Source organism: Gobio gobio, assembly GCF_949357685.1.
Source record: "Gobio gobio genome assembly, chromosome: 6".
Lineage (NCBI taxonomy): Eukaryota > Metazoa > Chordata > Actinopteri > Cypriniformes > Gobionidae > Gobio > Gobio gobio.
In genome coordinates this window covers 56,481,624-56,504,123 of record NC_137102.1, presented here as the reverse complement: position 1 = coordinate 56,504,123, position 22,500 = coordinate 56,481,624, and the positions used below count along the sequence as shown (strand labels likewise).

Below are 22,500 nucleotides of genomic sequence, written 5' to 3'. Positions count from 1 at the left end.
TTTGTATATATATATATATATATATATATATATATATATATATATATATATATATATATATAGCGGTCAAAAATTTGGAAACATTACTATTTTTAATGTCTTTGAAAGAAGTCTCTTCTGCTCATCGAGGCTGAATTTATTTGATCAAAAATACGGAAAAAAAACACTAATATTGTGAAATATTACAATTTAAAATTATGGTTTTCTATTTTAATATACTTGAAAATTAATAACTATTCCTGTGATCAAAGCTGAATTTTCAGCATCATTACTCCAGTCTTCAGTGTCACATGATCCTTCAGAAATCATTCTAATATGATGACTTATTATCAATGTTGGAAACAGTTGTGCTGCTTAATATAATGGATTCATGTTGTACATTCTCATTATATAATTTTTGTAAATCTTGAACACAAAAAAAGTTACGGACAGCAACTTTAAATTGATAGAACAGACCTCTATTTTTAATAAATGCCAATGCTTAACTTTTTATTCATCAATTAATCCTGAAAAAAAGTTACACCGGTTACAATATTAGCCACGAAATATTAGGCAGCACAACGGTTTCCAACATTGATAATAACTGAGTATCAAATCCTCATATCAGAATGATTTCTGAAGGATCATGTGACACTGAAGACGATAAATTCAGCTTTGATCACAGTAATAAATTATATTTTAAAGTATATTAAAATAGAAAACCATTATTTTAAATTGTTATAATATTTCCCAATATTACAGTTTTTTTTCTGTATTTTTGATCAAATAAATGCAGCCTTGGTGAGCATAAGTGAATTATTTCAAAAATAGTAATGTTTCCAAACAAACCGGTACGGCAGTGTGGCATAATAAAACTGATCTAAAAGAATTACACTACTCTGATTATTTTGTATACGTATATATTGTACGTGATATATTATTGTATACGTATGATCATTTTACATTCACTTTTTAATTATCTTAATATTAATTTGTTACACAGCAGGACTTTTTAAATAGACAAAACAACTTTCTCTTATACAGATAAATGTCTATGCTATTTGTCAACTACTAACATGAATATTATTAATATAAATGTATGTTATCATGATTTAGAGACTTTTTGAGTGATCTGAACTCTTTAAAGTCAGCATGAACTCAAAAGTGACTATTTAAATACATGTTTCAGGTCTTATTGAGATCATTCATAATTAATTTTCTAAAGAAAAAATACTTTTGTCTTCGTAATTTTTATATTGGTATGTAATCTTATATGACTGTACTTTGCATCTGTTTTTCCACCCCCTTTTTTGTTTCAGTGAGATCTAAATTTATAGGTTATTTTCTATTTATTAAATAAATTTGAGCTTATGTTGGTATTTATGGATAAAAATTGATGTAGGCCTACAGAATATGGTTGTACAGGTAATAATGTAACTTAATCAAATAAGATAATCATTTATAGATGAAAGATTGTAGCTCAAAGTGCTATTAGTTTGTACTATATCTTCACATTATGAGACTAATTTCTGTTTTTGTGCTGTTGTTGGGTGAGGTCTTGAATCATAATTGTAATAATTCAATAAATGATAAAGAAGTTTATTGATATTATGAAGAAGGTGGCTTTTTTTGACCCATAAAACCTGATAGAAGTCCTTTTATAGAAGGATAAAAAGCATTATGGCCACTAGAGGGCAGTGGTATCAGTATTAAAAACTTATGTTAGCAAAAAGTCACACATAAAGTCAAACAGTTTACAGAATGGGTTTTGAGGGACGCCCTGGTCATTTGAATGTTATCTGTTCATCTGATGTAAGAAAACTACTGTTTACAAAACCGACTGCTCAGACCGTTCTTACATTTCAGATTCATCAGCAAGAGTGTCATAAGAAAATGCCATCTCAAAATTGTATTTAAGGTATGTATCTGAAACAAATTGTCTCTGTTTCCCCCTTTCAGGTGACATGGAGAGGTGATGCGTCATCAGAGCGAACAGCCAATCCCAGGGCATTGTGCTGCGAGGAGCCAATAGCAGGGCAGCGCAGAGATGACGGAGTGCTTCCTGCCTCCCACTAGCAGCCCTGCGGAGCAGAGGAGGGCGGAGCATCCTGGGGGCGTGGCTCGTACCCCGAGCTCCGAAGAGATCAGCCCTACTAAGTTCCCAGGTCTGTACCGTACGGGCGACCCCTCACCCCCTCACGACGGACACCACCATGAGCCGCCCGACGCGGTGTCCGATGACGAGAAGGAGCACAACAAGAAGAAGAACAAGTTTAAGAAGAAGGAGAAGCGCAGTAAGATAAACACACACACACGCACTCCATATTTACACTCAACAGTGCCTTATACTGACGCACACATCTAAATAAAAACTTGAATGTTATTGCATAAAAAGAAAGGGAAAAGAGCACTAGCATAGCTACAGATGGGCCAGATTGACAGCTTGCCCATCCTGGAAATATATATATATATTTTTTATAATACTTAATTATATATTATATTATTTTATTTGTATATTTTTATTTATATATTATTTATTTATTATATACTTCATTAATAAATACTTAATAATAAAATACTTCAATAATTATTTTAAATGTGATTTATTTTGTCATGCATTAGAACTCTATTCTAATATTAATAAAAATATTACGTCACGCCAGTATCAACGTTATGTTCTTCTTCGCGGCAATATCCGGATTTGATTCCAACTACCAGCGCCCAATTAAAAACTGACATTAATTATAAGAAAGAAAGAATAAATATAACAAATATAAGAAAGAAACACATCTTGACAAAGATGACTGGACGCCATAACACTATTGTCGTTTGAAAGTGAACTAACAGAATATGATGATATTATCAACATCTTCAATTCAAAACCCAGCCAACTCCGACTTGTTTAGAACAGACATCAGCCATACAAGGTAAGCTATGGGTAGGTTTTTAGTCTGGCCCCCCGTTGCATGGCTATGCAATATCTGCGAGCAAGTGGTTTTCTGAAATGTACATAAGCCACATGAACTGTATTAGCAATGACCGGTTGTCGATAGAGGACTCCGACATTGATTTCTCTTCGTGATATAGTTATCAGGACTCGAGTTGGGTCTCTCTCCTACTTTGTTTTTGTTTGAAATTTTTTCACGTTGCAGCCGCTCAAACTTGATCGCACGGAGCTTAGTGCTTACAGTATTTTGTTTCTGCGACACTAGTAGCACCTAGCGGAATAAAAAAAATAAAGCAACTTTGCAAACGGTCCTTCCGTGCGTCGTGCTCAAACATCACAAACATAGCTCGTACAGGGGCTTGAGAAGGCATCAACATGTAGAAGTTGACTATATTAAAAGACAATAGACAATAAAAGGTCTATTGGTTCAACATATGAGGAATACTTATAGCTTTGTTGCTATGTTGCAATTGTATTTTTATTTTTTTTCTTCCAAATTAAGGGGTAATGCAAATTATTCCGGCCCAACCACACTATTAGAGTAGCCTGGCTCCGCCCTCCTACGTACTCCCGCTCAATTTTCATTTTCCTTCAGTACTCCGTCTGGGATTGCGGTATATTCTCTTGTTTTCTCCAGTCAAATTTTAACCGGTCCAATCAGCGAACAGAGGGAGTGGCTGAGAACGAAGACGTTGATGTCGTGCGCTAGTTTGAGATGACGTACATCACGACCAAACGTTAGCGATTGGTTATGGCAGAACCAGATCCAATAGTTTTAAACTTCAACAGTGTACCCGCCTTCAAGGAAGTTAATGCTTGTCAATGGAGAGTGGCCAGACTCTCTGTACAAATGAAACGTACGAGAGCCAGGCTACTATTAGAGGCCCTTCCATCATCCACTTCTGCCTACGCCACTGGAATAGAGAAAGCACAGGCACATTTTTAATGCAAAACATTTAACAATCTTGCAGCGCCACTTAATTTTAATATTTTATTTTCAAGTCATTTGATTGTGTCACAAGCATTTCTTGTCTCTCATCTATGGTTTTTAATTTCAGTAGCAAACTGCTGTTAGATGTTTTCGGTTTGTTTCTGTGAATCAACTGTCATTTCAGTCAATCAAATCAATATTATGTTTCAGTTATTCATCACAATCACAAAATTGCACTAGTTATTTAGCACTTGTGCTGTCAAACAATCACATCCAAAATACAAGTTTGTGTTTACATAATATGTGTGTGTACTGTGTATAATTGAATGCCATTGCCGCCGCGAGCGCATTTTATATTTATATTTATGCATTTGGCAGACGCTTTTATCCAAAGCGACTTACAGTGCCCTTATTACAGGGACAATCCCCCTGGAGCAACATGGAGTAAAGAGCCTTGCTCAAGGACACACTGGTGGTGACCGCTGGGATCGAACCAGCAACCTTCTGCGTATCAGTTCCATGGTTTAACCCACTGGACCACCATCTCACATAATTATTATGTATATATAAATACATACACGTGTGTGTGTGTGTGTGTGTGTATATATATATATATATATATATATTCATACACATACACACAAACATGCAAATATTTCTTAAATATATACATGTATGTGTGTGTGTTCAAATATACATAATTACACATATATTATGTAAATAATACACACTGACACATATATTATGTAAACACACTTTTATTTTCGATGTGATTAATCTTAATGTTTATAATATTGTAAAGTAATAATGTTAAACTCTGTGCTAATTTTCACAACGATATATGCATAAATATTATTTTACTGTAAATGAAAATGCGGAAATTGATTTCTTGCTTGTGTTCATTTGGTTGTGGGAAACATGCCTAGATTATTTTTAACAATAAATATTTGGTTGAAATGATGGTTCCTCTGATTGACCTACACTATGGTTCAAAATTTTGGAGTTAGTAAGATTAGTTTTTTGTTTTGTTTTTTAAATTATACTTTTATTCAGCAAGGATGCATTAAATTGATCAAAAATGACAGACATTTATATAAAGGCTGTCTTTTTTTGAATTATCAAAGAAAAAAGGAATTCAGTTGCGATTTTCACAAAAATATTAAGCAGCACAACTGTTTTCATTATTGATAATAATAAGAAATGTTTTTGAAGCATAATGTGCAAATCTGAAGGATTAAATGACACTGAAAACGTTGATGCTGAAAAGTCAGCTTTGAATCACAGGAATGAATTACATTTTAAAATGATTCAAATAGAAAACGCTTATTTTAATATTTCACTAAATGACCTTTTTACTGTAATTTTGATCAAATAATTGCAGCCTTGGTGAGCAAAAGATAAAAAAAACATGAATAAATCTTACCAACCCCAAACTTTTGAATGATACAAGGCTGAAAAATATTGGGCTATAATTTTTTGTAGGTAAATAACCCAGCTCTAGTATGGACTTCTGCCCTCGATGTGCAAATGTTCCAGTTTCTGTACGGGCTTCAGAGGGAATTCTTTATTTTCCTGCCACTATATTTAGCCACCGTACAGCAGCCTATTGCACACATGCAGGAAATGATGGAGCTTTAAGGACACACCTTGTAGGTGTGTTATAGTGGCTGAGGAGGGGCGTCACGAGCACTGGCCGATGGGGTCAGGACTGTGTTAGTGAGCAGCTGATTACTGTTGTGCTCAGGGTGAAGTCGGTGTCAGGACGAGGAAATGGATCACTAAAAAAAGAACTGGCTCAGGGGGATATTGCTAAATTGTAAGCTGACCTCTTTAGAGCAGTTTTCTGTGCCTTTCTCTCTGTCTTGTTTCGTTCTGCTCACTCCAGTCTCACCTAACCTTGAGAGACAGACGGTGGGACAGTAAATTTTGCACAGCAGTTAATAGGACATTTTCTGTTTAGCATCAGGTAGAAAGATGTCTCTTCGCTTCTCTTCTCTTTTAGTCTCTTATCTCGTCTTTTTTTATCTCCTGTAGCTGAGGGATACGCCGCTTTCCAGGAGGACAGCTCTGCCGATGAGGCCGAGAGCCCGTCTAAAATGAAGCGCTCCAAGGGCATCCACGTCTTCAAGAAGCCCAGTTTCTCCAAGAAGAAAGAAAAGGATTTCAAAGTGAAGGAGAAGGGACCTAAAGAGGAGAAGGCCAAGGACAAGGACAAGAAGTCCAAAGACCTGACGGCAGCGGACGTCGTGAAACAGTGGAAAGAGAAGAAAAAGAAGAAGAAGCCAAGCACGGAGCCCGAACCCGTCATCGCGGAGACGACGATGTCCACATTGCGGCCGATCTTCGGAGCGTCTTTAGCGGAAGCGGTGAGGAGAACGGCGCTGTATGATGGGATCCAGCTCCCTGCCGTCTTCAGAGAGTGTGTGGACTACATCGAGAGCTATGGCATGAAATGTGAAGGCATCTATCGTGTGTCCGGTATGACCCTGTTTCTACTTCCTGTGAACTGAAATTACATGTTTGTGTATATTTATTTAAAGGAATATTCTGGGTTGTTTTCAACTTTAAAGTGTTTTTGTGTCACCCAAAAATGAAAATGATCCCATAATAGCCAATCCTAGGTGTATATGACTTTCTTCTTTCAGCAAAAGCCGGAACACGACTCATGTACGTTACCGGAAGCCTGTGATTTATAGTTTATAAAGTTATAAATATGGATATTTTTCTTACAAAAACGCTTCAAAGGCCCTTTATTAAACCGCTGGAGCTGTATGGATTAATTTTATGGTGGATGGATGGGCTTCAAAATCTATGGTACCATTCACCCCTATTATAAAGCTTGGAAAAGGCTGGATATTTAGATATTAATACATGTGCCTCAGCAGCTTTTCTTTTATCTGCTCTTTTCAAAGGCATAAAAAGTCAGCTTTTGACTCTTGTCTTCACCCTGCTGTTGTTTCTATAGGTATGAAGTCTAAGGTTGACGAGCTGAAAGCAGCGTACGACCGCGAGGAGTGTCCATGTCTGGAGGAGTATGATCCACACACAGTGGCCAGCCTGTTGAAGCAGTACCTGCGAGAGCTGCCCGATAACCTGTTGGGTAAAGAACTGTCCCCGCGCTTCGAGGAGGCCTGTGGGCGGCCCAGTGAGGCAGAGAAACTGCAGGAGTTTCAGAGGCTCCTGGGGGAGGTGCCCACGGGGAGCAGACTCATCCTGGCCTGGCTCATCACTCACATGGACCACGTCATTGCCCGCGAAATCGACACCAAGATGAACATCCAGAACATCTCTATTGTACTCAATCCCACCGTACAGGTGAGCTTATAATCTACAGGTGATGTTCTGACCTACAGTTCTAAATGTGATATGGATCACACTACAATTGTAGTGGCATGTCCACTGACGATGTATGAAATTAAACGTTATATTCGTCTCTTTCATTCAATTTTAATATGATTTTAATACATTTGCTTAAACATTTTAAAATTATATATATATACACTCACCTAAAGGATTATTAGGAACACCTGTTCAATTTCTCATTAATGCAATTATCTAATAAACCAAACACATGGCAGTTGCTTCAATGCATTTAGGGGTGTGGTCCTGGTCAAGACAATCTCCTGAACTCCAAACTGAATGTCAGAATGGGAAAGAAAGGTGATTTAAGCAATTTTGAGCGTGGCATGGTTGTTGGTGCCTGACGGGCCGGTCTGAGTATTTCACAATCTGCTAGGTTACTGGGATTTTCACGCACAACCATTTCTAGGGTTTACAAAGAATGGTGTGAAAAGGGAAAAACATCCAGTATGCGACAGTCCTGTGGGCCAAAATGCCTTGTTGATGCTAGAGGTCAGAGGAGAATGGGCCGACTGATTCAAGCTGATAGAAGAGCAACTTTGACTGAAATAACCACTCGTAACAACCGAGGTATGCAGCAAAGCATTTGTGAAGCCACAACACGCACAACCTTGAGGCGGATGGGCTACAACAGCAGAAGACCCCACCGGGTACCACTCATCTCCACTACAAATAGGAAAAAGAGGCTACAATTTGCATGAGCTCACCAAAATTGGACAGTTGAAGACTGGAAAAATGTTGCCTGGTCTGATGAGTCTCGATTTCTGTTGAGACATTCAGATGGTACAGAATTTGGCGTAAACAGAATGAGAACATGGATCCATCATGCCTTGTTACCACTGTGCAGGCTGGTGGTGGTGGTGTAATGGTGTGGGGGATGTTTTCTTGGCACACTTTAGGCCCCTTAGTGCCAATTGGGCATCGTTTAAATGCCACGGCCTACCTGAGCATTGTTTCTGACCATGTCCATCCCTTTATGACCACCATGTACCCATCCTCTGATGGCTACTTCCAGCAGGATAATGCACCATGTCACAAAGCTTGAATCATTTCAAATTGGTTTCTTGAACATGACAATGAGTTCACTGTACTAAAATGGCCCCCACAGTCACCAGATCTCAACCCAATAGAGCATCTTTGGGATGTGGTGGAACAGGAGCTTCGTGCCCTGGATGTGCATCCCACAAATCTCCCATCAACTGCAAGATGCTATCCTATCAATATGGGCCAACATTTCTAAAGAATGCTTTCAGCACCTTGTTGAATCAATGTCACATAGAATTAAGGCAGTTCTGAAGGCGAAAGGGGCTCAAACACAGTATTAGTATGGTGTTCCTAATAATCCTTTAGGTGAGTGTATATATAATATATATATATATATATATATATATATATATATATATATATATATATATATATATATATATATATATATATATATATATATAATTCTAGTATAGTAAAATCATGATATACCCTCACTGTTACATTAGAGAGATTTGGATGTGTTTCTGCTCTCAGACTGAAGGTTGTCCTACTTCACAGTCTCACAGGACACATGTAGGATGAAGGTGCCCTCATACTGCTAATGAGGTCTTTATTTGGGGTCAGTTTTATTTGAGAGACGACTGCAAATGATGCAGAGGAGAGGGGGTGGAACATTATTGGGCAATAACATCGTAAATTTAACTCCCATAAACCTTTTTTTAAGGTTCGCTATGACTGCATATTCCTTTATGACACGAAATCAATCTTTCGCTCCCTCTTTGGTTTCCAGATTGGGAACCGTGTGCTGTACGTGTTTTTCACACACGTCCGTGAGCTGTTTGGAGATGTGGTTCTGAAGCCGGTCGTCCATCCACTGCGCTGGTCCAATATGGCCACCATGCCAACCCTACCCGAGACCCAGAAGAGCATTAAAGAGGAGATCCGTAGACAGGTGAGTCTCAGGACTGAAGCACACAGGACTTTATACTTCTGACTTAGATTTATATAACCAATTTTTCCCATCAGAAGACTTAAAGGGATAGTTCACTATCATTAACTCGCCCTCAACAGGGCTCTACATAGCGACCATTTTGGGCGCATTTGCGCCTGAAAATTAATGCGTGCGACTGCGAAAATATATTTAGGCGCACCGGTGCGAGTGACCCGATCGATTCTCATGAATAGATGTATAATACAATCGGAATAAAAACTACAAACACTGACTGATTCAGCAACTGTTATGTTTCGTGCTGCAATCAACTGCTTTTCATGCCTTCTGTCAGCAGAGCATGTGCAAAAAAACGTGTGCGAAGGAATAACACTTCACAGATTGAAACCGCTGTCTATGGGTGAAACGGGTGTGATGCGGTCATGCACTTACCAGACGCCTCGCGGCTCGCGCGGATGTTTCTTTGCAGCCAAAATGAACTAGACATACCACATTTGGATTATCATAAACAAGGTCGGAAATTAACAGGGGCTTGGGGCAAAAATGCCACCAAAAATGAATGAATAGAAAATAATTTAAAAACGCTCCTGTATGAGTTCTTGATTTAATCTTTATCAGCTGCAGTCCATAACATTTATTGTGTTTAAAAATGACTAGATGCATATGAGTGAGTACATCATGAATCCATTTTCCAAACCGTGTTTTTATCTTACCCTGAATCCCTACGGTTCACATATAATAAGTGTTTATATTCTGACTATTCGATTCCAGTTCGGGTCGCAGCGCTGCGGAGGAGCACAGTCCCTGCGTGACTCGCCATAGACATAAACAGAGAGAAGTAGCTCCGGCTGCAGTGTTCTTCCGCGAGACGCCTGCAGTTATGTTTATTAAGCGCCAGAGAGATGGAATAAAACACCAGCTGTAAACGGGTTCGCGTCCCTCGTCTACTTGTGAATGTGATCCGATCAACCAAAACGCATCTAAATACCAGGTGTAAACACGGCCTAAACTCTAACTCTATGAAAACCATTGACTCGTTTATGTCTATTCTTATCGCTCCTCCAGAATTTTAGGAGAAACATCTGAGATAAAGATGATACCTCTAACAAACATAACTTAAAAACCCATTTCCAGAGCTATGAAAGAGCAACCTCTGAGCAATGTTTTTTGTTAGTTTTTGAAGTCATGTGACTATAGATTCACACACTGCAGCGTCACATCAGGGCTGTTTACGCCGTTCCAACTGTTTTTGTTTCCAGTCTCTCCACTCTCACAGAGTTTGGATTCATCTGCTGTTTTGAATATCACATGCATTTCCTTGTTCTAAGGACGCATTTGCCTTTGACATATTAAAACCATTCATTTTATGTAAAGCATAAAACAAAACTTCTTCCATGATACAGTTTCCTCTTCCAGATAGAAGATACAATGTGAATCTATTTTTTTATTAAATTAAATACATAGTTTTAGTACTAAATGTCTTTATGCATAAATAAAAAGAACATGTACTACCATGTTTCTAATTACAGAATTTCATCTGTCTTTCTTCCTTTCTTTTTTGGGGTGAACTGTGCCCTGTTGACAGGTTTTGTGAGATTCACATGCTTGAAGGCATTTTTAAACTACACTGTACAGAGCAAAATAACCAAACAAGTTGACAGTAGCCATTGACTTCCATAGAATGGAGGTAAAACTTTAGTTTAGGGTCCAATTCTCACTATTAACTAGTTTCTTATTAGCATGTATATTACTAGGATATTGGCTGTTTATTAGTACTACTAGTACTATAAACACATATTAATGCCTTTTTCTGCATGACCATATTCTACATCCCTTAATCCTACCAATACCTAAATTTAACACCTACCTTTTTAACTATTAAAGGGCACCTATTATGCAAAATTCACTTTTACATGGTGTTTTCACATAAATGTGTGTAAAATTTCATGATGATTAAGGACTGCAATGTCACGTGAGTGTGTCTGCGATAGAGATGATAATCAAAACCAAACAGATGTATCGTGTTTCAGTTTTCATTCGCGTGTTCACGAGCTGTGAAAGCTCCGCCCTCTAGGGCGAGTAGCAGCAGCTCATTTGCATTTAAAGGAGACACACACAAAACACCTTTTCTCAAACCCAAAAATGGCCATTTTCGAAATGGCATATTAAATGATCTGTTAGGAATTTTTATCCGAAACTTCACAGACATCCTCTGGGGACACCTGAGACTTATTACATCTTGTAAAAAGGGGCGTAATAGGTGCCTTTTAATAAGCAGAAATTATAAGTTTACTGAGGCAAAAGTCATAGGTAATAGTTAGTTAATAGTGAGAATTGGACCCTAATCTAGTGTGACCGAAAAAAAACACTATGGAAGTGAATGGCTACCGTCAACTGTTTGGTTATCTATACCTGCATTCTTCAAAATATAATCTTCTGTGTTTAGCAGAAGAAAGAAATTCATATGGTTTGGAACAACTTGAGCAGGGCTCTACGCTAACATATTTCTTGAGGAGCACTTGTGCTCCTAATTTAAAAAAATTAGGAGCACAGTCAAAAATTTAGGAGCACTTTCTGATCAATAACACGCATTCCAATTATAACTTTCCCATTACAGGATGATCTTTGTCCCTTTAAATTAATGTCCAGGGGCATTTTTACCATTATAAGAGCAATGTTTTCTAATCTTATTAAATGTATGCATCATCTTTTGTCAATTTCTTAAATTAAAATAGAAAAATTGTTTTTAAAATGTTAATTTAAACAATAAATTCAGTTAGAGCAATAAGACGAAACCAGACTGTAACCAATCTAATTAAATCAGCATCAAAAGATCAATCTTTGCACTGTAGAAGTGGCACAGCAGCTCTATCTGAAGGGCCGTTTAGGCACATTTACATAGATTTAATGCAGCTCATGGGTAAATAATGTTTTATGAATGTTTTAAATATAAGTTTTTGAATTTATGAATAGGCTATGTACAAGTTAAACTTAAACTTAGTTAAAAGATTTATATTTTAAATAAAAAGTCCATGCAAAGTATAAATGAAAATAAAACAGCCAGTAGGTGGCGTCAAGTCTATGTGCGAGTCGTTCATTCAATGTTCAAACGCAGATTAATTCAATCGATATTAGGGCTGTAATCAACCAAAGAAAATCTTGGTCGACTGATGTCCTGAAATTTTCGACTAAAAATCGACTAAAATGACGTTAGAAGAAAAAAAACGTTAAATTAATTAGCTGCGCACTTTGCGCAGTACTTGGTAGCCTTGTTGTCTGCCTAAGTGAATTATAAATAAACATAAAAAACTAGTAGGCTATTTGCAGTATATTAAATAGTTTTTGAGCTGATTATTTTGCACTGAAATGAGTCTGACACACGAGTCTTGTCGGCTCTGACAGCGCTGCATCACGTGCACCTGCGCAATATCATAGCACTATGATTTCCGAAAATATAGTATGTTGTCAACTAGATATCATCACAATAACTTTTGAGGAATATGCAACATAATTTAGACAATTGTTTTTGTCATATGTATTATAATAACTGACAGTATCATTTCAGCCGCTCTGTGCAGCTCAAACATAGGATCAGCTCAGCGCTGTTCTAGCCTTCTTCAATCTGTCTCTCTTCTCTAGTGGGTTGGGCTAATCCAAAAGAAGTGGAAACAATGGGGGTGTTCTGAAGGCAGACTGTTACCTGTGAAACAGGGGTGCTCTGAAAACACCCCCATTAGCAATTAGTGCTTTCCACCTGATGAAATGAACGCGGCGCGGCAAAACTGATGAAATGAACGCGGCAAAACTGGCACAGATCCACTTAGCGGTGTTGTGACGCTTTCCCTCATGTGTATGTTGATGGGCGTTCCTCAAGTTTACCGCTATGGGTGTGCGTTTAAGCCAGCGGGGAATGAAAAACAAATGACCAGCGAGACTTCTCTTCGCCAGTTGGTTGGGCTAATCCAAAAGAAGTGGAAACAATGGGGGTGTTCTGAAGGCAGACTGTTACCTGTGAAACAGGGGTGCTCTGAAAACACCCCCATTGGCAATTAGTGCTTTCCACCTGATGAAATGAACGCGGCGCGGCAAAACTGATTAAATGAACGTGGCAAAACTGATTAAATGAACGTGGCAAAACTAATGAAATGAACGCTGCAAAAAATCGACCAATCAGAATTTTGGTCGAGCCAGAACGTATCGACTAATAATCAACTAATCGACTGGGAGATTACAGCCCTAATCGATATTCAAAACAGCAGATGAATCCAAACTCTGTGAGAGTGGAGAGACTGGAAACAAAAACAGTTGGAACGGCGCAAACAGCCCTGATGTGACGCTGCAGTGTGTGAATCTATAGTCACATGACTTCAAAAACTAACAAAAAACATTGCTCAGAGGTTGCTCTTTCATAGCTCTGGAAATGGGTTTTTAAGTTATGTTTGTTAGAGGTATCATCTTTATCTCAGATGTTTCTCCTAAAATTCTGTAGGAGCGATAAGAATAGACATAAACGAGTCAATGGTTTTCATAGAGTTAGAGTTTAGGCCGTGTTTACACCTGGTATTTAGATGCGTTTTGGTTGATCGGATCACATTCACAAGTAGACGAGGGACGCGTACCCGTTTACAGCTGGTGTTTTATTACATCTCTTTCGTCCACTTCTGTTTTGATTTCTTCGAGGGGAGGGTCTCAATGTGGTTAAATGTATCTTCTTTTTTTTTTTTTTCGATCTAATGGGTGAAATAAGCTCATGTAATTTACATATGAATGCGACCGGAGACGACAGAAAAACATACAGAGAGCATAAGCTTTCGCTTCTTCTCTGACAGCCGAACGATGTGTGTGTGTGTTAGAAATCAGGATTGGTGAGAGAACATTGTGTTTGGTATGTTTTTCGTCTTCAAACCAAACTTGAGTCTCCAGCCGACAAAGTTTAAACCCCGTCTGGCTAGCACGCATCCCATAATGTTTACGCATCAGGTCAGTAGGCTGAGAGTAGGCGGTCTTTTGTGGCTGTTTGAACACATTCGACCACATGAGCATTCACACTACGAAAGCAATCCGGTCTAATGTGTTCTCGACTACCTCTGGAAGTGGACAAGCCCAAAACAATGTAGACCCCGTTTACACCTGCATTTAGCGTCGTCCACTTGTGATCCGATCGACCAAAACAGATCATAATAGCAGGTGTAAACAGGGCTATAAAATACGCAAGGTAACTCAGATAATTTGGTCTTGAGAGAATTTGATGAGAAATGTTTATATTGAGATCTCTAACTTTTGATTGCAGATTGCCGAACACAATTGTTGAGATCTCTTCTGAAACTCTAGTAGAGAGATTACTGATGTGTTTTTCTCAGGAGGAAAGCGAAACAGGAAACAGAACATGAGAAAAAAAAAACCATCCTTATTTGCTCTCGAACAACTGGATTTTAAAGAAATCTAATTTATGATTTGTAGTGATGCACCTACAGCAGAAACAGTGACATTTAGGGCCAGATTGACTAAACGGGGCAAATTAGCGTGAGAGTGCAAAACCTAAAAAATGCAGATGGGAGTGGAAAGTTCAGTGCATGCTGTACTGACGACACACAAGTGAAAGAACACAGCCGGATCATTTCCATAATGACCAACACAATCTACCAAAAGCAGTGCAAACTAGCGTCTGGTTTAAGACGTGCTTATTTTGGCCGGTAAATAATGCCGCAAACACCAGTAAATTGACGAACGCAAACCTTAGTAAATCACCTCGCATGATTCATTTAAATACTCTCCTCACATACATTTTGCATCTGAAAGGGAAACTCCTACAAATGCATATGCAATAAGATCAGCAGCAAAAATGACCCTGTCCACACCTTTTCAGAAGGTTTCTGCCTTTTTAGACAGTAGTTTTTTTAACGCCGAAAGAGGGTTTGCGCTGACACAAGCTGTTAGTAAATCTGGCCCTTTATTGGCACTTCTCTGATGGCTTGTATTATATTTTTACTTTAGACTGTTAGTGATGATGTATTTTTTTTTGTGTTTGAATAAATCTGTTTTTGTAACAGCAAACTGTTGAAATGTTTATATCTCAACTACAAATTGGAGCAGAAACATCAATTTATTTATGGGTTTGGATTTCAACTACATGAAAACTTTAATATGGTTTTAGTGTTTCAGTAAAGAATTAATTTCAGTGCATCACTAGTGATTTTATATTTGTTCTCACGGGTCTTCACATCTGTCCATGTGTCTTTCTGCAGGAGTTCCTCTTGAACCGTCTGCACAAAGATCTGCAGGCCGGTGTGAAGGATCTGTCCAAGGAGGAGAGACTCTGGGAGGTGCAGCGGATCGTCACCGCGCTGAAACGTAAACTCCGCGAGGCCAAGAGACAGGCAAGAGCTGCGGCACTCTAACAAATTTAGTTATAAAAGTTATAAACCCCAAAAAACAAATAGCAAGAGAGAGATTGGGTAGAAATTGTTACGGAAATATACAATATGGAAGAACTGAGTTTTATTTTGACACTTAACTTTTTCCCTGCCAGCATTTTGTTTTTAAAAATTTGCTTGTCACCGCCATTTGTTGCCATTTTAATATATGAATATTAGGGCTGCAGCTATCGATTCTTTTTGTAATCGATTAATCTAGCACTTAATCAATCGATTAATCGGATACATTTTTTTTTGTTTTTTTGTATTTTTAAACAACCAAAACAAATAATGCATAACGAAAATGAAGAGGAAAACCAATTTAATTTATTAATATGCACAACAGGTTTCATGCTGTAATCTAGCGCTGACATCAAAGTAAATATATTTTATGTAGATTTCTACACCTGCAGCATTTACCTTTAGGCTACTAACAAATAATATATATCATGTGGTGAGCCTATTTGCTATGGTAACCTAGCAACCTGTGTGTGGTGTGTGGTGTGTGTGTGGTGTGTGTGTGTGTGTGTGTGTGTGTGTGTGTGTGTGTGCGCGTGCGTGAGGCTTCATTGTAGTTTGGTACAGCAGAAATACATACATTCATTTTCAATAGAACGCTGCATTTGGCTTGCATCACTTGCATAGCGGTGCATTTTAGGTGAAGCATCCGTTCGAAAAATCGCATCACAACATCACGTCCCGGTGTATACAGTGAACGCTGAAATTATTGTTGCGTGGCTACATAAAAGTTTAAGCATATGTGATGCATTGCCACGATTGGTCTGACTGGCGCGCGCGAGAGAGAGGAGGGTGCATGCCTGTGTGTGTGTGTTACTGATTTTCTACTATCAGTTCTGCGCTGCTCTCCGCGCGCAATCTTCACGCGAATAGAGGTCTGCCTTCAGGGCGCGCGCTCGTTGTCAAAGACGCGACGCGGCTCAACTCTCCGTGACACAGAAAAAAGCTGAGCACTGAACGGATAAGTTTTCCGTATTGTTGTTTTTAAATAGTGCACAACCGCTTCATTGTTCAAACTGGCAAGGCTTTAAAAGCATTTACTAGACAAACTTTATGAGGATGAAAGTGAAAGCGATCTGTCTTCGGGGCTTGCGCGCGCCGCGTGTGTGTGTGTGTGTGTGTGTGGCAGCTATAAGAACGGTAATCAACTTGCATAAACTGTGTAAAACATGCAATTACTATAGTGATTCTGGGCATCTAGAATCTAAACTAAATTCAAAATTTATCACGCGCTATGGTGTGCTTCCTGAACATTGAACAGCGGTCCGTGTGAATCAGATCCCTGTATAGTGCACGTCATAGGAATTTAACGAGGCTTCGAGGCAGAATTTTTGCCTCTAGGAATTTTTTTAATCGAGTTAATCGAGTAACTCGATGAATCGTTTCAGCCCTAATGAATATCTGAACATGTAATATGTCAAAAGAAAGAACAGAGCAAGGGAAAAAAAAGTATTCTAGCTTCATGCATTCATTTTTTTATCAACACTTGAATGGGGGTGATTCATAAAAAGAGCAACATTTTGAACAAAACATTTTGAAAATCACATGATTTTTTTTTCTTTACAAAGACTACAACGTGCATAAGCAATGCTTTTATCGCTTGTTTCTGCATCTTCTTCATCTGTGTTTTGTTCCAGAGATTCTGTACTCTTTCAGAAGACGCGTAATAGCGCACCGTATAACAGTGAAAACACGGAAAGCCAGAAAATTCTGTCAATGATGGAGAAAGTTAAAAAGGATATTTTTATAATTGATTGGGAGAAATGAATGGAGTGCTATAATGTAAACAATAATCAACGGTTGTCTGTTTGTAAACCTATACATACTCCAAAAAACAGAATGTATTGCCCTTGCTCTATTTCCCCCCTAAATTTCTTTAATACATTTAGTTGAAAAATCAGTAATAAAAATATTGTTAAAAAAATAAATATATATATATATATATATATATATATATATATATATATATATATATATATATATATATATATATATATATATATATATATATATATATATATATAACCATTCAAAACCATTACCATTCAAAAGTTTGGGGTCAGTAGAGTTTTTTTTTAAAGAAATTAATTCTTTTATTCAGCAAAGATCCATTAAATTGATCAAAAGTGACACTAAAGACATTTATAATGTACAAAAGATTTCAATTTCAATTAAAAACTGTTCTTTTGAACTTTCTTTTCATGAAAGATTGTGGTTTCCACAAAAATATGAAACAGCACAACTGTTTTCAACATTGATAATAATCATAAATGTTTTTGAGCAGCAAATCATCATATTAGAATGATTTCTGAAGGGTCATTTGACACTGAAGACTGGAGGAATGATGCTGAAAATTCAGCTTTGATCACAGGAATAAATTAAATTTTGAACGTGCATTCAAATAGAAAACTTGTTTTAAATTGTAATAATATTTCACAATACTGTTTATCTGTATTTTTGTTCTCACAAAGTCTTGGTGAGCATAAACGACTTTCAAAAACATTATCAAATCTTACCGACTCCAAACTTATGAACGGTTGTGCATATGAATGAACGGATCACAACTGGCCAGAAAAGAAACTGGCCACTAAAATCATAAACATTTGCATCTATAAACTTTAATTTACGCCACATTATTTATCATGCCGCACTTCCAGAAATGTCTTGATGTGTCATTTCTTCTCTGTCCTTCTGAATCTGCAGGAGTGCGAGACTAAAATCGCACAGGAAATCGCCAGCCTGTCTAAAGAGGACGTATCAAAGGAAGAGATGTCTGAGAATGAGGAGGAAGTCATTAATCTTCTCCTGGCTCAGGTGAGACCACCTGCTCGGATGCTAATGCCTCTTTTAGATGCTGCTTCGACACCCAAACAGCTTTCTGAGAGATAAACAAATCAGCTGGTTAATGTGGCATTTGCGTATCATACAGCCGTTCGTAACATATGAACCTAGAGTAAGTAACAGAAAATGGACAGATGACTGTCCAAACGACGTGAAAAAGAGTGTCTTTTTTCTGTAATGCAGCATGTCCAAATTCTACCCTACTGTTCTGCTGCATACTCAAAAGCATGCACTTTACAATCGCCAGCAAAGTGTAGTATGTGAATTGGGGTTGTAGCTTGTAGATTCTTTCTGTGATGTTTGATTTGTTTGATCTCTGCCGCCCCCTGCAGGAGAACGAGATCCTAACAGAGCAGGAGGAACTGATATCGCTGGAGCAGGTGCTGCGACGGCAGATTGCCACAGAGAAAGAAGAAATTGAACGACTGCGTGCCGAGATCGCAGATATACAAAGGTGGGGGAAATGGATCACATTTGTTGCTAATTATGATTATGCTTGATTGTATTTATGTGATTTCTGTGGGAAGCAACGTTTTGGTTTTATAGTTATAACATGCAAGGGTCATCTTTACTCTGTATCTTCCATTTTCTTCTTGGAATGACACACACAGCCGTCAGCAGGGCCGCAGCGAAACAGAGGAGTATTCATCAGATAGCGAGAGCGAGAGTGAAGATGAAGAGGAACTGCAGATGATTCTAGAAGACCTGCAGAAACAGAACGAAGAACTAGAGGTGAGAAGAAGGGACACAAGATTTGTGGAAAGTTGACATTTTGCTGAACTCTACCCTCTTTAGTTACTGCTGCTAACTTTTAAGCTTTCCTATAGAGTGGTGCAGGGATGACGTATGTTTTGTAGGCCAACCCAGAAGTTAGCATCACCCTGGTTCCCTCGACCATAACCCAATAGGATTTTTCCATTGGCATTTGGATTATTTTCCGGAAACACAACTTTTATGAATTTGGAAGTATAAATACTGTACAATCATTTAAAAAGCTAAACGTAGGCTATAATTGAACTACACTACCAACAACGCTTTGTGTCTTTGTTTAAAAACATTTCCCATGAAAGTTTGAGTTACCGGTACAATAGTTTTAAAATAAAACCTGTGAAAATATCTTGAGCTTGTGTTCACCACAGACCTTATTTTAGACATTTAACCAAAAAACTATTTAAAAAACCCCATTGCTTCCTTCAGGGTGATGGAACTCGTTTCTGGGTCATATCTGCAAAACTCTGTTTCTGCATGTTTAGTTGTATTAAGTTTAATTTAGTTAATTTCATCAGAAATTATGAAATGTGTCCCAAGAAATAAAGTTTGCAGGTGTATAAAACAAGTCATTCCAGCTCTAAATTCTGATTGGATGAACCTTGTTTAAAACTGCTGAAAAATAGCCAACATACCAGTGCTAAAATATTACCAATGAGATACTATTATAGTTATTAATATTTATAATTAGTTTTTATTTTTATATTTTCCATTTTCTTTTTAATTTTAGTTAATTTTAGTAATTTTTATGTTTTTAGAAGAAATGTTTATTTCAGTTTTCATTTGTTATTTTTAGGGGTGCACCGAAATTTCGGCCGCCGAAACAGGCATTATCGGTTTCGGGCCGAAATAAAAAAAACAGCCGAAAACTTCAACCGAAAATGAATGTCACCTGCCCCTCCCATCCGTGCGCAAGTGCTTAGGTTTCACTCACGGTCGAGCTGTTATCACGCGTCTGCCTATCAAAGATTAAGCATGTCAGCGGTATGGAAGTATTTTAAAGTTTCAGATGAGGACACCAAAGTTGCAATATGTAACTGCAATATGTAACTGTTTGTATATGTAACAAAATTGTTCTGCAAAAATCTCACAACAGGTTTGATAGTACAAGTTTTTAAAAGAAGCCATTTTTGGTTTCGGTTTTCGGCCAAGTGCATCCTAAATTTTCGGTTTCGGCCCAGAATTTTCATTTCGGTGCATCATTAGTTATTTTAGTACATCATGTTTAAAGGTGAACTATGTAAGATTTTTGCAGTAAAATATCCAGAAACCACCAGGCCAGTGTTATATATTTTGTTCAGTTGAGTACTTTGAATATCCCAAATGTTTCCAACTATTTGTAAATCGTGAGAAATTGCTATTTTAACCAAGGAACCGGGACGTGTGAGCTATGCGTTTGAGGGAGTCGCCTGTCGTTTGCGTCATATCTGCGTTACCCTCGGTTTCCGGTTTTACTTAGCAGAAACACTTTACTCTCACTGCAGTGTGAACAAGTGTCATAGCAGCCGCTGAGCGAACGTCATTAACTTTCTTTTCAACACACTCAGATATATCTAATATGATAAACAGAGCTGTGTTACCTCATACTCATGACTGGAAAAGTGGAAGTGGCGCCGGCGACCGTTTCATAATAAAAGTCCCGCCGGCTACTATGCCATAATAACAGTCCCGCTCTTGCTCAGCTCCACAACACTCGGTCCTGCTCTGCTTCATATTACAGTAACGTTAATAATCGCATCTATGAACATGATTTCTGCCCGAGTCCTATCCTGACTCTTTTCCACCGGCTGTGAGGTGAAGACCACATGTCCCAAGATTCTGCGCGTCATCAAACTACGCCTTTGTTTTGAACAGGCGACCTCTAGTGGACGGAAAAGTTACATAGTGTAGCTTTAACTAAATTAAAATGAAAAATGCTGCCTGAAATAATTTTCAAGTCAAAAAAAACATATTTTCTTAAAGAAAAATGTAATATTTTGCATAATTAAAATTAAGCTTTTATCATTTTGCAATGAAAATAATGTCACAAATGTTCTTTTGATTTGGTGTGAAATATGAACGTTCAGTTTTTATGAGAGCCACCCAAGTGTTTCTGAAGTATGTCTATATAGTTTTTATTCATTATTATTTCAGTTTTCCTTAGCAAGTAGCTGAAAGTTTAAGTTTTAGTTTTAGTTTACTATAATAATAACCCTGCCACATACACACATCTGTAATCACATATCCATTGAATTTTATATTAAAGTCAACGTGGAATCAAAATTAACTTCTTGGGGGTTTTTTTATGGAATAATGCACTGTTAAATTATTTATCTGTGCACATCATTATTTTTCATTCATATGCCCTCATAATCTTTAAATCCAAAACATTAACTCTGTGCATCAGAGCGAGGGCGGGACAATGATCCCTCCGGCAACCTGTCACTCATATGACATCGCAGCAGTTAGCAAACAACAACGATCCAATCAATTCCCCATGGCGAAATTTCAACATTTTCTTGTTCGAGGAGCCATTTCACTTGTCACAAAAAAGGCTACAGTTAAACTATAATTATAGGTTGACTATATTTAGTGTTAGGCCTAAACTCCCCATGTATCGGTCTCATTATGAAACCTGTATTTTTTTTATTTTCTCTCCAGAATAAAAACACTCATCTGAATCAGGCCATCCATGAGGAACAGGAGGCCATATTGGAACTGCGTGTTCAGCTCCGCCTCCTTCAGAGTCACAAGCTACAGCAGGAGCTCACAGCCCCGCCCACTGTCGAACAGGCCCCGCCCTCCCAGCCCAGCCCGGAGGAACGATCCAGAGGGGATGAGCCAATCAAACGTGCCGCAGCAGTCGCCATGGAATCCACTGCCGCTGCAGCTGCCGCTGCCACCTCAACCAATGGGAAGCCTGGAAAAGATGCGTTGAAGCCATCGCCCAGCAAAGACAAGAGGGAGGCCAACCTGTAAACCATCTGACCATCATACAACACTTCAGCTGTGCTTGTGTTTGCTTATCACATGACTGTTACATCTTGGGTCAAGGGTCAGCAAGGTGAAGCGAGATGTTCATTACACTGGGAGCAAACTGGACAGCAGAGAACAGAGGAAACGTAGGTCATTAGATCAAAAGAGAGGCGAGTGTGGGAAACGTTTCTGATTGATCATTATCACAATGGACTGAAATTGGATTCTTATGACGCGTTTAAGTTTGTATGCGAAGTTGCAGCAGCACAATCTGATCGTTGTGAGTGCTCGGATTTATTAGATCTGCCCTTTGACCCGTGCCTAAATAGACAGGGTAATTCTCTTCCGTTTT

The 22,500-nt window shown here is 38.1% G+C and overlaps 1 protein-coding gene across 2 annotated transcripts in view; it reads left to right on the top strand.

The window, feature by feature from the left end:
- ralbp1 (ralA binding protein 1) overlaps positions 1–22,500 on the top strand; it is a 23,286-nt gene that overhangs the window by 605 nt on the left and 181 nt on the right. The window contains exons 2-10 of one of the 2 annotated variants that reach the window (XM_079818426.1): positions 1,939–2,273; positions 5,892–6,335; positions 6,823–7,172; positions 8,995–9,156; positions 15,399–15,530; positions 18,288–18,398; positions 18,758–18,879; positions 19,037–19,157; positions 21,834–22,500. The exon at positions 21,834–22,500 is cut by the window's right edge and continues 181 nt beyond it. In XM_079818426.1, coding sequence (XP_079674552.1) covers positions 2,027–2,273; positions 5,892–6,335; positions 6,823–7,172; positions 8,995–9,156; positions 15,399–15,530; positions 18,288–18,398; positions 18,758–18,879; positions 19,037–19,157; positions 21,834–22,151 — 2,007 coding nt within the window. In that variant the 5' untranslated portion in view covers positions 1,939–2,026 and the 3' untranslated portion in view covers positions 22,152–22,500. Of the gene's footprint in view, positions 1–1,938; positions 2,274–5,540; positions 5,674–5,891; positions 6,336–6,822; positions 7,173–8,994; positions 9,157–15,398; positions 15,531–18,287; positions 18,399–18,757; positions 18,880–19,036; positions 19,158–21,833 lie in introns of those variants that run through there. The other variant, XM_079818427.1, reaches the window with a different exon arrangement.